The sequence below is a fragment of the Canis aureus genome, chromosome 10 (genome assembly GCF_053574225.1).
Source record: "Canis aureus isolate CA01 chromosome 10, VMU_Caureus_v.1.0, whole genome shotgun sequence".
In the NCBI taxonomy this organism is placed as follows: domain Eukaryota; kingdom Metazoa; phylum Chordata; class Mammalia; order Carnivora; family Canidae; genus Canis; species Canis aureus.
In genome coordinates, this window is record NC_135620.1 from 75,456,298 (window position 1) to 75,468,517 (window position 12,220).

A 12,220-nucleotide genomic window follows, 5' to 3' on the forward strand; every position below is an offset into this window, starting at 1 on the left:
TCCATACAATTTTAATGCTAACTCTAATGCGGCCCTTTATTCTTCTAAATATCAAATATTAATTTAAAATCTTCCTTACGGTGAAACTAACAGATCACTTTCAAGTCCGCTTGAATTGCCTGAGAGTGGATTAAACCACTTTCATAATGAATCCCGATATTTCCTTGAAAGGAGTATGTTTATCCATTTATCACCTACTCATTTAAGACTTAAAAACACAGCAAAGCAGTAATCCCAGCGCTACTGAACACGGCAAGGAGGGTACTCTCCGGAGCACGTCGGTTGGTGCGAATGTAAATGCGCGTGACTTTTGGGATCTATTTTTACCACCAGCCTTAGAAAGGTTCTTTCCCAATGTCTTCCCTCACATAATTCTACTTCCAGGAGCCTACTCAAAGGGATTAGCGGAGAGGCTCCCGACCATTTGCCCGAGTGCGTGAAGAGGTTCGTCTTCTGCGCTGTTACGGAACGGCAGAAACCGAACAGCACCCAAATCATTAAATAAACTGTATTACATCCACTGTGACGCGGGATCACACAGCCACCATGTGAATACACAGTCACGTCACAAAGACCATATAACATCACAGAAAAATACAGATACAGAACGGATTAACAGCGGGATCGTGACTCTATTTAAAACTCTGCAGGCAAAAAGACACATAAACACAAAACAAGGCCATCTACCCCAGACAGGAACACCACTGCCTTGGGTGGTGATGCCGGGTTGTCGAGACGCCTATTTTCTGTCTCGATGTGACACTTAATGATACATAAGAATCGAAATCGCCCAAGTCCTCTAAGATGAGCTCGTCCTATTTTTCAGCCTCCGGCACGTCTCACGTTAACAGAGGAGGAGGCGCGGCCGCAGCCCAGACGCAGGTTTCCAGAGCCAGCGTCGCCACATCAAGTATCCAAAGGCAAAACTAATGTCTTTAATTCATCAATTGGGGTACACCCAGTACGTCTTAGTAATGTCTGTTTTAAGACATTATACTAATGTTATGACCCAGTTTTAATTCCTCCAAAATGACTTTCATTTAAAAGTAGCACAATGTTACAGACCTTCCCCTAATTAAACAGTAATTCTATCGTGAATCTCAATGTTTATGAGAGGACTTCATTCCCAGGCCTTCAGCTCTCTCCTTACGCCGGGAGTGTGCGGGGCTCCTGGTGGGACGCTCCGTGCGCAGCAGGCCCCGGCCCCCCCCAGCGGCCCCGGCCCCCCCCAGCAGCCCTGGCCCCCCCAGCGGCCCCACCACCCCCAGCGGCTAGCCAGGCCGAGCGGGCAGGCGCCCCTCTACTCCGCCCCCGCCTCCCGGCTGCTCCACGGCCGCGTCACAGGCCGTCGGTTCACCATCCCCTCCTGCTGAGTCTGCCCAGGAGCCAGGCTCCTCACTGGGGTTAAGGAAACACTCCCAGTGCACCTGGACACTACTTATTAATTATGCAGCCCTAGCCGAGGAGAAGGAAACACTAGACTCGTCTTTACACAATGGTAGAAAAATATCTGTCCCTCTCACAATAAATACCCTCCTGACAAATGCTAAGTCTTCAAAACCATGAATCCTGCAAGAAGCGACCAGCAAAAACCATGTGTGCGTCTTTGGCCTTGTAGTTCCACTTTACAGAATCTAGGTTAAGAAAATGCGCCAAAATAGGGGGAAAGCATGTTCAAAGATATTCCCTGCAGCAGTGTTCACGATTGTGAAATTTTAGAAATGACTTAAATGTTCAGCAAGAGGGGAACATAAGGAAAAGTGCAGTTCAGCCATTCAACGGACTATCTAAAGCCACTAAAAATGATGCTATGTAACAACATGTCAGAAAGCTTACGATAGAATGTCAAGTGCAAAAAGGAAAAATACTAAATTATCTCTCTACTTAGAATATAAACACGACGAAAGGAAAAAAAAAACACATGCAGAGACCAAGTCTGAAGAGAAAGAAATTAAAAAAGCTACCAGTGGGTTTATTAGGATGGCTCCAGAGAGCACAGTCTCCGTCTGGAAAGTGCCTGGTGGTGTACTAAGAGGGCACGGTAAGCCCAAGGTCACGGGTCCCCGAAAGAGAGGACATAAAGGAGGCGCCTGCAAGGTTCTACACTGGAAATGAACCGAGGCTGGGGTGGCAGGCGTGGGAAGGTAGACAACAGAGGGGCAGGCAAGGGGACGGCAGAGGGAGGTGCCCAGAGGCAGGGTTTTAAAGAGCAGGGATCCCAAGCATTCCCATTAAGTGATCGGCTTGCTGCACGGTAACCCCCCAAGCCCGCCATCAGTGTGTTCCTCCCACGAAGGTCTTGTGGGAATAGTCTCCAGGGTCCTTGCCAGGTGGAGGTGGTGCCGAAGGAGGCACGGCCAGGGACAGGGACACAACTCACGGGTCTGACCCAGAGGAGGAGGGGGAGAAGGCAGGAGGAGAAGATCAAAGAGGCAGAAATAGCCCAGAGAAACCTGGTCCACGGACACTCACAGAAACCACACGGGGATGCAGCCAGAGGCCCAAAGAAGGCAAGTGCAGGGGCAGGTGCTGGAGGAGCCCGCCGACACCTCACTTAGATCGAGCGCGTGCTTTTCCTGCCGTAGGTGTGTTTTCAAGCTGCGCTCCTCGGGCCCTGAGTGTCCTCGGGGAGCCTCGGAAGCCACCATAGAGGACGACGTCTCTACCGTATGTCCTTCACAGACGGGGCCTCCGTGTAAAGTTTCATCCAAAAAAAAGTGGGGGGAAGGAGGGATGAGGTTCTGCTGCTATAAAGACCTTGCATTCCTGAAAACCACAGTTCTACGCGATCAGGTGTCAACAAAAAGCTTTCAGAGAGGAGGTGCCGGTGTCTGATCTGTGCTCTGGGTCCATTCCGGGCGCCTGGCAAACATCCAGTGGAAGGAAGCAGACACCAGAGCATGTCAGCTAAGGTCCAGTCTATACCCGGGCTCAGAACACTACACTCTGGGGTCAGACCCGCCCACCATCTTTTTGGCAAATAAAGTTTTACTGGAACAGAGCCACACCCATTCATTTACGCTAGTCCCCAGCTGCTCTCTGCTACCGCGACTGGATGCAGTAATCACAACAGAGACCATGTGCTCCACAATATGTACTCTCTGTCCTTCCCCAGGAAAAATGTCCCCATCCTCGGCCTGTCCTATCCCTTGAACTGTTGAAATACATGGACTTAGCAGCACTAATCCCCGTCTCAGAGCCCAACAGGAGGTCACCAAGACTGCAGAGCCAGGAAGTAGAGGAGAGCTCAGGGCAGGCGGAGGGTGGGGAGGCCGACCTGCCAACTGAGCCCACGGCCCACGGTCAGAGGCAGGACAAGGGGCTGACCCAGCAGACGAAGGGTCACACCCAACGGGAAACACAGCAGGTTTACAGAGGGAAGGACTATCCAAACAGGGGCTCGGGGGGCGGGGCAGTGAGCTCTGGGGCATCCGTCCAGTTCAAAGCAAGGGTGTTCAACGTGACGGGGCCTCAGAAGAGTCTGGAAGAACAACAGGAAAGTAACCAGCCTTGGGACGGACACGTAACCCCGCGCTTCCCAGTCTGCTTTCTGCCCCGTTGGAAGAGCCAGGAAGTGGCAAGTCACAGTATCGGTCCTCATTACGAAGTAAAAATGACTCTTCCCCAGTCACCAACACCTTCAACAAGCACAGCTTTCCCCGGTGATGAATGACCAGCTCTGGCCCTGCCAGCATCTCCCTCCATGAGACAAACAGTCAAACGTCACTACGCGGCTTACTCAGGCAAGACGGCAAATTACTGTTTAAACCAGGACACCCTGGCTGTGTCTGAAACGCTCAGCAGAGCTTAGCTTACCTTGGGAGAAACGGTTCGCCAGGACCGAGGCCTTCTCGGGCTCGCTGTCTTGCTTCTGGTCTCGGGAGAGGACGGAGGACTTCTCGGACACTTCACAGTCGGACAACGCGTGAGAGGCCGAGGGCTCGGGAGACTCGGGGAGGATGTGCCGGTAGGTTGAACTGTCCTCCTCCATCCTTCACCGTTGGGATTGAAAGAGAAACCATTTCCCACACTAAGACCCCGGCCAGGACCGGGACTTGGGAACACTTCAGATTACCTGGCCTTTTCAAATTTCCCCACATTTGCAACTTTGCTTCGGAGCCCGTTTGCTTCCCTAGAGCATTTGATGAGCGAGGACACTGTCAAAACACACAGCTCGGTGCGCTTGAGCCTGGAGCCACTGCCGGGGTTCTGGGGAGGGCCTCGGAGAGCGCACGAGTCACTGGCAGCTGCTGCCCAGCGCCCCCTCTGCAGCCGGCATCTCGGGGGTCCTGGCCTACTGGGTCCTCACACAGACCCGCGACCCTCAACCAGCGCTGGGGACCCGAGGCAGGCCACGAGCTGGCCCACGGTCTCACAGCCTGCAAGCGGCAGAGCCAGCCTCTCACCGCAGGACAACCCAGACCCACCAAGGGCCTTATGGGTTTAAGAAGCTCAAAACCCTCACGGCCCCCAGGCAGGTCCCAGTACCGCCAGCCCGGCCATCATCCGGCTACCGCCCCGTATTTCCCAAGAGCCACCTGAGCCGTGAGGAAAACCCCCCCGAACACGGTGAAAACACACAAGAATCTGCACTTTAGATAAGCTCCGTAAGCCAGGCTCTTTTCTGCCCCTTTCCCTGTCACTCCTTGTCTCGTCATTCACGAGCTCAGACAAGAGCAAAGGACTCCAGAGCTGCAACACGTTCACTAACAGGTAGACACCGGGCGCGACGTCCCCCGACGGCAGGACGGGTGCGCGGGCTCGCCGCTGCCTCGCGCAAGAGCCCACGGGCCAAGGGCACCCGTTCCATTAGCTCGGCAGTGACCCGCGGGGCGCTAAGGCCGCCATGGGCAGAACAGAAGGAAAAGGAACCAGCCCGTCAGGGTGGGAGCGTGACGCACGGCTGAGGCGGGAAAGGCTCCCTGCTCCTCCCAGCCGCCTCTGCGCGCCAGCACGTCTCTGCCCACAGCAACCCCGTTGTACCCGCCCCAGTGCAGCCGCCCCACGGCCCTCCCCCCTCACCCAGCCCAGGATCTGGGGCCCAGCCCAGCGCGACCCCGCCGCCCCCCACGGCCCCTGCCCCTGGGCCTCACAGCCCCTGCTCCCGGCCTCCCATCGGTCTGGCCCCAGCTAAGCCTGCTCCGCTGGGAGGCTCGCCGGCCTCTCCACAGCCTCTGCAGGGACGGGATCCGTTCTCGGGAGAAGGGAAGGGGAGGGCTGACCCCGGAGGGACCTGCCGAGACACTGCAGTGGGAAAGGGGCACTGAAACGCCCGCCGCTGAGCCGTGCCGCGTGCTCACCAGCTCACTCCTACGATGCCGTGGCCTTCGTGATGCCAACAAAGCCTAAAACTCTGCTCCCTGTTTCGTTTTACCCCCAGAAACCCAAAGGGCTCCAGAGAGGACAGAAACACCAACCGCAGCAAGAACCCTGCACGAGGTGAGGGAGCGGGGACAAGACCCCGACAGTTCCCGCGGGCCACCGGGGCGAACTAGGACAGCATACAACACGTCCGGTCGGCCAACGGTTCGTAACTTCCAAACACACACCAGGCAGGCGGGGCCGGAGCAGCTGCAGAGACGTTCAGGGCACAGTCTGTCCTCAAAAGGCAACGTGCACCGACGACGAGAGCCCGGGAGTCCAAAGACTCGAGGTCAAATCCCAGCTCGGCCTCTCAACAGCCGGCACGCAGCCCTCACCCTCGGGTCCTCGTCCCAGGACGGGAACGAGTGCTTGCCCAGGAGGGTCAGAGGGAGGGCACGGGAACGCCTAGGCCAGCAGCTGACACACGGCCCCGGCCCCACGAGCAATCCCGGGGGAAGGAGACACGCAGGCACATCATGGCACCACGTGCTCAGGGCTGGACCGGGGTGGTGTCAGCGCTACGGAAGAGAACTGGCCCTGGCCCTGGCACAGAGAAGAGAGACAGGCACGGTGGGGAGAGCCAGGCTCAGTGCCCCACAGACTGACGACAGCAGCACGCAGCCGCACAGCTGGCGTCCCGGCACGAGCTGCAGAACAAATGCACAGTGAGCTGAGACGGGAGCGTGGGTCACGCTGGGGGGCTTCGGAGGTCAGGCAGCTGAGGTCCATCCTGCAGGTCCCCACGGGCCAACAGAAGGAACACGGCGTCCCCCTCAAAGCTCCCGACAGACGAGCACCGCAATGGCTGAGAGCCGCCGAACGACAGACAGGTGCGCGGCACGACCTGGTCCTGGTCCGCACGACCTCCTGGTCTACGTGGCCACCGTCCGTCCTGGCCACCGTCCGTCCCCTGGGTCTGTGCATCCCCACAAGAGGCGGCACCAGCCGAGCGCGAGGGAGCCAGCATCCCCAGCAGACGCGCCTGCACGGCCTGCGTCCCGCACGCCTACACTCACCTCTCCATCACTTCGGTCTGGGGGCTCACGTCCACTTCAACTGATTTTCCTGGAAGCAGAAAGAACATCGAGAAGGAGAAGGAAAACGTTACAATGAATGAACGAATGAGTGAACGAGTGAATACAAACGAGCATTCCCTAGTCATTCTTGCTCACTCGCTCGCAGAGGCCCTGATGCGCCTGCTCACCACCCAGAGACGTACGGCAAGACGGCAAGGGCCCCCGGCACCACGGCCCCGGCCCCGGTGGCAGCAGGCAGGGGGCACAGCGACCACGGCAGGAAGGCGGCTGGCTGCGGGCTCTCTCGCCTTCCCTACGGCTCTGCCACTCACAGAAGGCGGCAGGAAGACAGAGACGCTGCCCCTGCAGGTGGCCCCGCGGACGGGCTGGGCTTTCCCCCCCTTCCTTCCGCGCTGCGACCTCATCTTTTCCCTTCCTACTTTATCATCAGTGTTTTTCTTACGGAATTTGCCTGAGAAACGTAATTCTAGTGACTGCGTTATATTCCACGGTCACCGCCAGTCCCCTCTGTGACACGAGGGTCATGTCCAATTTTTCACTTTTATAAATAAAGGAAATACACGTCTCTGTACATACAGCTTTATCTGCATTTAAACGCTTTCCTTGGGGAAGACTCAGAAGTGGGACCAGCAGGGAGGAGGGGAGGGCGGCTGGAGGAGCCTGGGCCTGCAGCAGGGGCGGGACGATGGGGATCGGCCAAAGGCAACGAAATGAAGCTCCGAGCGCCCTGGCGAAGAGACGCGCAGCCCCCCTGCGTGGCAGCCTTTGCTGTGTGAAAGGCGACACGGGAGCCCAGGTTTCAAAGAGACCAACAACTTCACGTTAAAAATACTTCAGAGCCCTGGAAATTGCAGACCGGGACGAGCTCTTTGAAGAAGCTAACGTGTGGCTAAAGAAAAAACACAAACCTTCTAGAGCTGTACTTGAAAAGTGAGACTATAATTAAACTGCACCCACACGCTCCATTTTCAAAACTACTCCTAAAAGGGAAAGTTCTTGAACACCCAGCGCAAAGGGAAAGAGCACCGGAGACTCAGGCGTGGGGCTCGCGCCCGTGGCCCCTCAGCACGCGGCAGGACGGCAGTCCTGGGGCCTGAGCGGCCAGGGGCCCCACCCTGGGGACGCCTCCCCCGCCGACCGTGTCCTCGGCCTCACACGGGTCACACTGGCACCGTGTCAGCTCTCCACCTCACAGCGAAGGACTGGAACTCCGTGTGACGTGTGCCCTCTCTTACCCGGACGTTCCATCACCTGCTTGACCACGCGCCCCAGTTAAGCGAGGGATCTGCACACCCGAGCGCCCGCTCAACCACAAACCCAGGTCTCGATCCTCTTGGTTGCATCCCCACCAAAAAGGCCGTGACGTTCTGGCTCCCGAAAAGGTAGGGAGACCGCAGTGCATGGCCTCCACCCCTGTCCTCTACACCCCTTCCCAACACAGGGAATCTCCACCTGACCGGGCCCATCTCCAAGACGCCGACCGGCTGCAGGACCCCGTGAGTGGGCAGACACAGTGCTAGGACGACGGCCCGGCACCTCCCATCTCGCACCTGCACAGGCTGCTCACGACACTCTGCTGAAGCGCTGACCCTGACGATGGGCCGGCCGCCCACCGGCCGTCTGAAGGGCTTCAGGGTCTACACAACCGGCCAGGCACACAGTAACATCATCCCCTGCTTCACGGTACCACCGTCTTCAGGAGCACAGGTGACACCCAGAAGCTTCACGGGGTAGGGCACCATCGGTCTGGGGCACGCGGTCAGCACTCTGAGAGTCCTGACCATAAATCCGTCCCATAAGTATCGCAAAAACTGCTCTTCAGGCCCTAACAAAACCCACGAGCAGGGAAGGACGTGCCCGAGGCCACCTGAAGCTCGGGTCCCCCCATCTTTTCATGGGACATCCTTCCAGGAGCCCGTGATGGCTCAACGACAATCGTACGCCGCCCACTCCCTAAAACCAAACAGCCAACTGCTGGTGTGGACTGGATCGGGGCCATCACACCAGCGACGCCCTGGACCTCGTGGTGGGCCTGCCTTCACACAGGCGACGGGGCACGTGTGTCAGGCTCCCCCTGAAGCTCAGGAAGCATGTCCTGAAAGCTCCCAGCTTGCAGGCAGATCCTAACGGCTACACCTAAAAGCTGCATAGGGGGTGGTGGCGGCATCTTTTCAAATAAAGAGGCGTCTAGTGGGGATCCCTGGGTGGCGCAGCGGTTTGGCGCCTGCCTTTGGCCCAGGGCGCGATCCTGGAGACCCCGGATCGAATCCCACCTCGGGCTCCCGGTGCATGGAGCCTGCTTCTCCCTCTGCCTGTGTCTCTGCCTCTCTCTCTCTCTCTCTGTGACTATCATAAATAAATAAAAATTTTTTGAAAATTAAAAAAAAAAAAAAGAGGCGTCTAGTTACGCGACCCTCCTGGAACAGGCACGCGAATGCCAGGCGGGCCAGTCCCGTTAGCGGTCGGCCCGCCCTGCTCCCCGCACTGCGCCATCCCGGGCGCCGCCTCCTCCGGGAAGCCTCTCTGGAAACAGCACCCGCCAACCGCACGGAATCCAGCTCAAATATCACAGCCCAGCCTCTCCCACGTGACCTGAACGTTTCCTCCTCCGCACTGATAACCTGCAGCACACATTTCCGTGCACCTCCAGCGTGCCCCTGCCTGACGCTCAGGGCGGGGATGGACGAGGAGCCGCCCTACCCACGGCTCACAGCTGCGTGGGGACGAGGGACCCAGCAGACAACTGCACCACCGGCCGGGACAAGGGGGCACGGGACACCACGGCAGGGCGTGCGGGGGAAACCACGTGAGCCGGCCGGGACCGTCGGGGACAACTCAGGGGAGGTGACGGGGTCACATCTTTGAGGCAGGAAGGCGCCGTATAAGACAAGACGCTAAGGGGCCATGTGGAGGGCAGATTCCAGGGATACTCGGGAGGAGAACTCTTCCGTTTTCTTGGTCGCCTGGGTCGGTTGCCGTGCTCATTACGGCCCCGTGCCCAACGCCACTCCTAACGTACGCTTCCCCAACAACCATGCCCCCTTCCTCCGGGAAGCCTTCTTTCCCTTCAGGGCTCCGGGGTGCCTGCCAGGCCCCACCGTGCGGGTCAGACCAAGTCGGACGACCCCGAATCAGAGGGCGCCCTGGAGTAAGATCCAAACCACACAAAACTATCCATATTGTCCTCAAATCCTGGCTGGACAGGACACCTATGGCCTCAGCCGATTTGGGAGGCCAGGAGAACGCGGCCCCCGTCTTCCAGGCGTCTGTGCTCTGAAGAAATAAAAATACACCCACAAGAAATCACTGCTCTCACCTCCCGAGCCCCCCGGATTGGTCGGACAGGACACCAGACGCTTTGAATCATCTCACTTGATCCTCACAAATAAGTCTGCGAGACAGGAACTATGTCCTCACAGGAGAAGTCGACCACTTAGGGGTACGAGAAGCATATGCTGGGATTCGAACTCAGGTCTGTCTGGCTCCAAAGGTTCTATTCTTTCCACCCAGCAGAGTGTCCATCACAGGGCCAGACGGACTGTCATACGCAAGCACGTGCATTAAAAACCATAGTTTTGCTTCCCCTTGGGATGAACAAAGAAAGCTTCCTAGAAGGCGGGCAGAATTTCTAGGAAGGAAGAGAGAATAAACGCCTTCTAGAATAGGGACTGGTTCGAACACAGTCCCGGGAGTGGGGAAACACGAGCAAGGCCTGCAACCCAGACGTACTAGCGGGGACGCCCAACTGCACAGGAGCGTGAAGGGCACGACGTCCCGTGCTCGGGGGTCAGGCTGTGACACGAGCGGCCCGGGCTCAGGCCCCGACTCTGACCCGCCCGCGTGACCTTGAGCAAGTAAATCCACTTCTCTGCTCCTCTCTTAGTCACGGAAGGTGGTAAACAGTCGCTTCTCACAGGCTGAGGAGACGCCTGGCGCAGAGCGTGCAGCTGACAGGGCCCAGCCTTCCTCAGCTCCCCACCATCACCCCCGAGAGGGCAGCAGGCTGGACACGGCAGCCCGTGGAAGGCCTTGGAAGAAACAAACGGTGCGGGTTCATCCCTGCAGCCAGAGGAGAGTCAAGGGGAAGGACCCCCGCGGCTGCCTTCTGCCCACGTGGCTAGACCCCGACACCTGTGGGGAGCTCATGGAGGAAACGGATCAGCTCCCGACCTTCCTGGTCCCTCCCGCGGTGCAGACTCAGGGATACCTGAGGGCGACACCGTCTTCCTGACTCGTGCTATGGGGCAGGCACATGGGACGGCAACACCGGCCCTCAGTCCACTGTGGGTCCCAACCGGGTCCTGAAGGTTACAGACCGTCACCCCGGAAGAACGCACATGCTCAGGAGGCCTTGCAGGGTTCCGGCCCCAGTGAAACCCCTAACCCGTGACGCCAGGAAAGACCCGGCTCTGGTCCTGCAAGTAGAGAAACCGCGCTACCGTCGTACTTCTTGGGTTCCGCCGCCTACGTGGTATGAAAGGAGAGTGGAGGTGCCCACGGAGACCCCGGCACGGCGCCCTCCTACTAACCCAACACGGGAAGCAACCTAAATGCCCACCTGTGCGGAAGGATGAAGTGGATCATGGTATCTTTGTACAAAAGAATGCTCTGCAGTCACTGAAACTCACGGTGTATGTTAATATTGTCTACACCTGAACAAAGGGAAAGGCTGCAAGTAGTTCCAGTTCCAAAAAAAATACACATTAGTATAAAAAACATCTGGGAACATAAAGTCCAGGGTGTTCACTTTTGGTGCATAAATGATGCAGTTACAGGAGCATTTGCTTGTCTGTTATTCCACAATAAACACGTAGTGCTTTGTATTAAGGGGGAAAAAGACTATATTTAAAATTTTTAAGGACTCATGCTAGGCAACCACCTCAAATATAAAACTACTTTACAGTAAGCTCCTTTCATGGCTCAGGAGCCAGATCTCTTCGACTGCATCCAAGAAAGACCCACCCCTGTTCCATTTTATTCTCTAAGAATGGGAGTTGTCGTCAGGTACCTGAGACTTTTATGCCTTTTGTACAAGAAAATAAAGTTCTATGTTTTGTGTTGTCTGCAAAGCCTGAAATGCTTCTGCTCCCAGAACTGCAGGGAACAACAAGTAAGATCTCCTTGGACTTGTCAAGGTAAATAACTGAAAAATAAATCAAGGAGGGGAGGTGGATAGGATGGCGCCCGAGGCGCCCTCCCAGCCTCCCGCTCCCCGGCCCCGGCCGAGGGCCGCCTGGTAGGAAGCGGAGGCCCGGACCGAAATGCCTCGGCCTGGACCACACAGCTCCATCTTGAGGACCCGTTACTCCTCCGGTATTAAAATGAGAACCAGCTGACTTGGAAACCCTTCCTCAGGAGACTGGATTTCAGGAGGCTGGGAAGTCACCTGCTCCCGTGTCCGTGGCCCCCGAGGCTGCTACCAGGACGACGGGTTGTGTAAGGAGCCGGCGCCACTCCCTGGGCCCAGAAGCCCAAACTATCCCACGTTCTATTCTATCCTGGAGCTAAGCTGAACATATGTGGGCTCTCATGAGCCATCTGTTTCGTAACGTACGAAGACAGAAGAACTGGGGTCAAACCTTGGTCTCGCCAAGTCAGTTCTAACTTTGGGCAGCTGACTTTCCTCAGCACGGCGGAGCTCCTCCAGGAAGACAGGCTGTGGTGAGCATGAGCCCCCGACCCGCATGCTCCAGGTACAGAACCCGCAGCCCCGAGCGCCTGTGAGCCGGGCAGCCGGCACCGAGGCAAGGCTTCGTGCTCGTTACCAACTCCTACAGCTCACGGAGGAAAGCTCTGGATTTTAAGCAGAAGGAACATGA

General features: G+C 57.2%; 1 protein-coding gene across 11 annotated transcripts in view; it reads right to left on the reverse strand.

Annotated features, from left to right (window-relative positions):
* Positions 1–12,220, reverse strand: part of CDK5RAP2 (CDK5 regulatory subunit associated protein 2) — a 153,323-nt gene that overhangs the window by 23,363 nt on the left and 117,740 nt on the right. For 10 of the 11 annotated variants that reach the window (XM_077913110.1, XM_077913108.1, XM_077913111.1 and 7 more), the window contains 2 exons: positions 6,381–6,429; positions 3,817–3,992 (listed from right to left, as the gene is read on the reverse strand). The exons of the other annotated variant lie outside the window; for it this stretch is intronic. In XM_077913110.1, the coding sequence (XP_077769236.1) occupies positions 3,817–3,992; positions 6,381–6,429 (225 nt within the window). The remainder of the gene's footprint in view (positions 1–3,816; positions 3,993–6,380; positions 6,430–12,220) is intronic. 11 annotated transcript variants of the gene reach the window in all.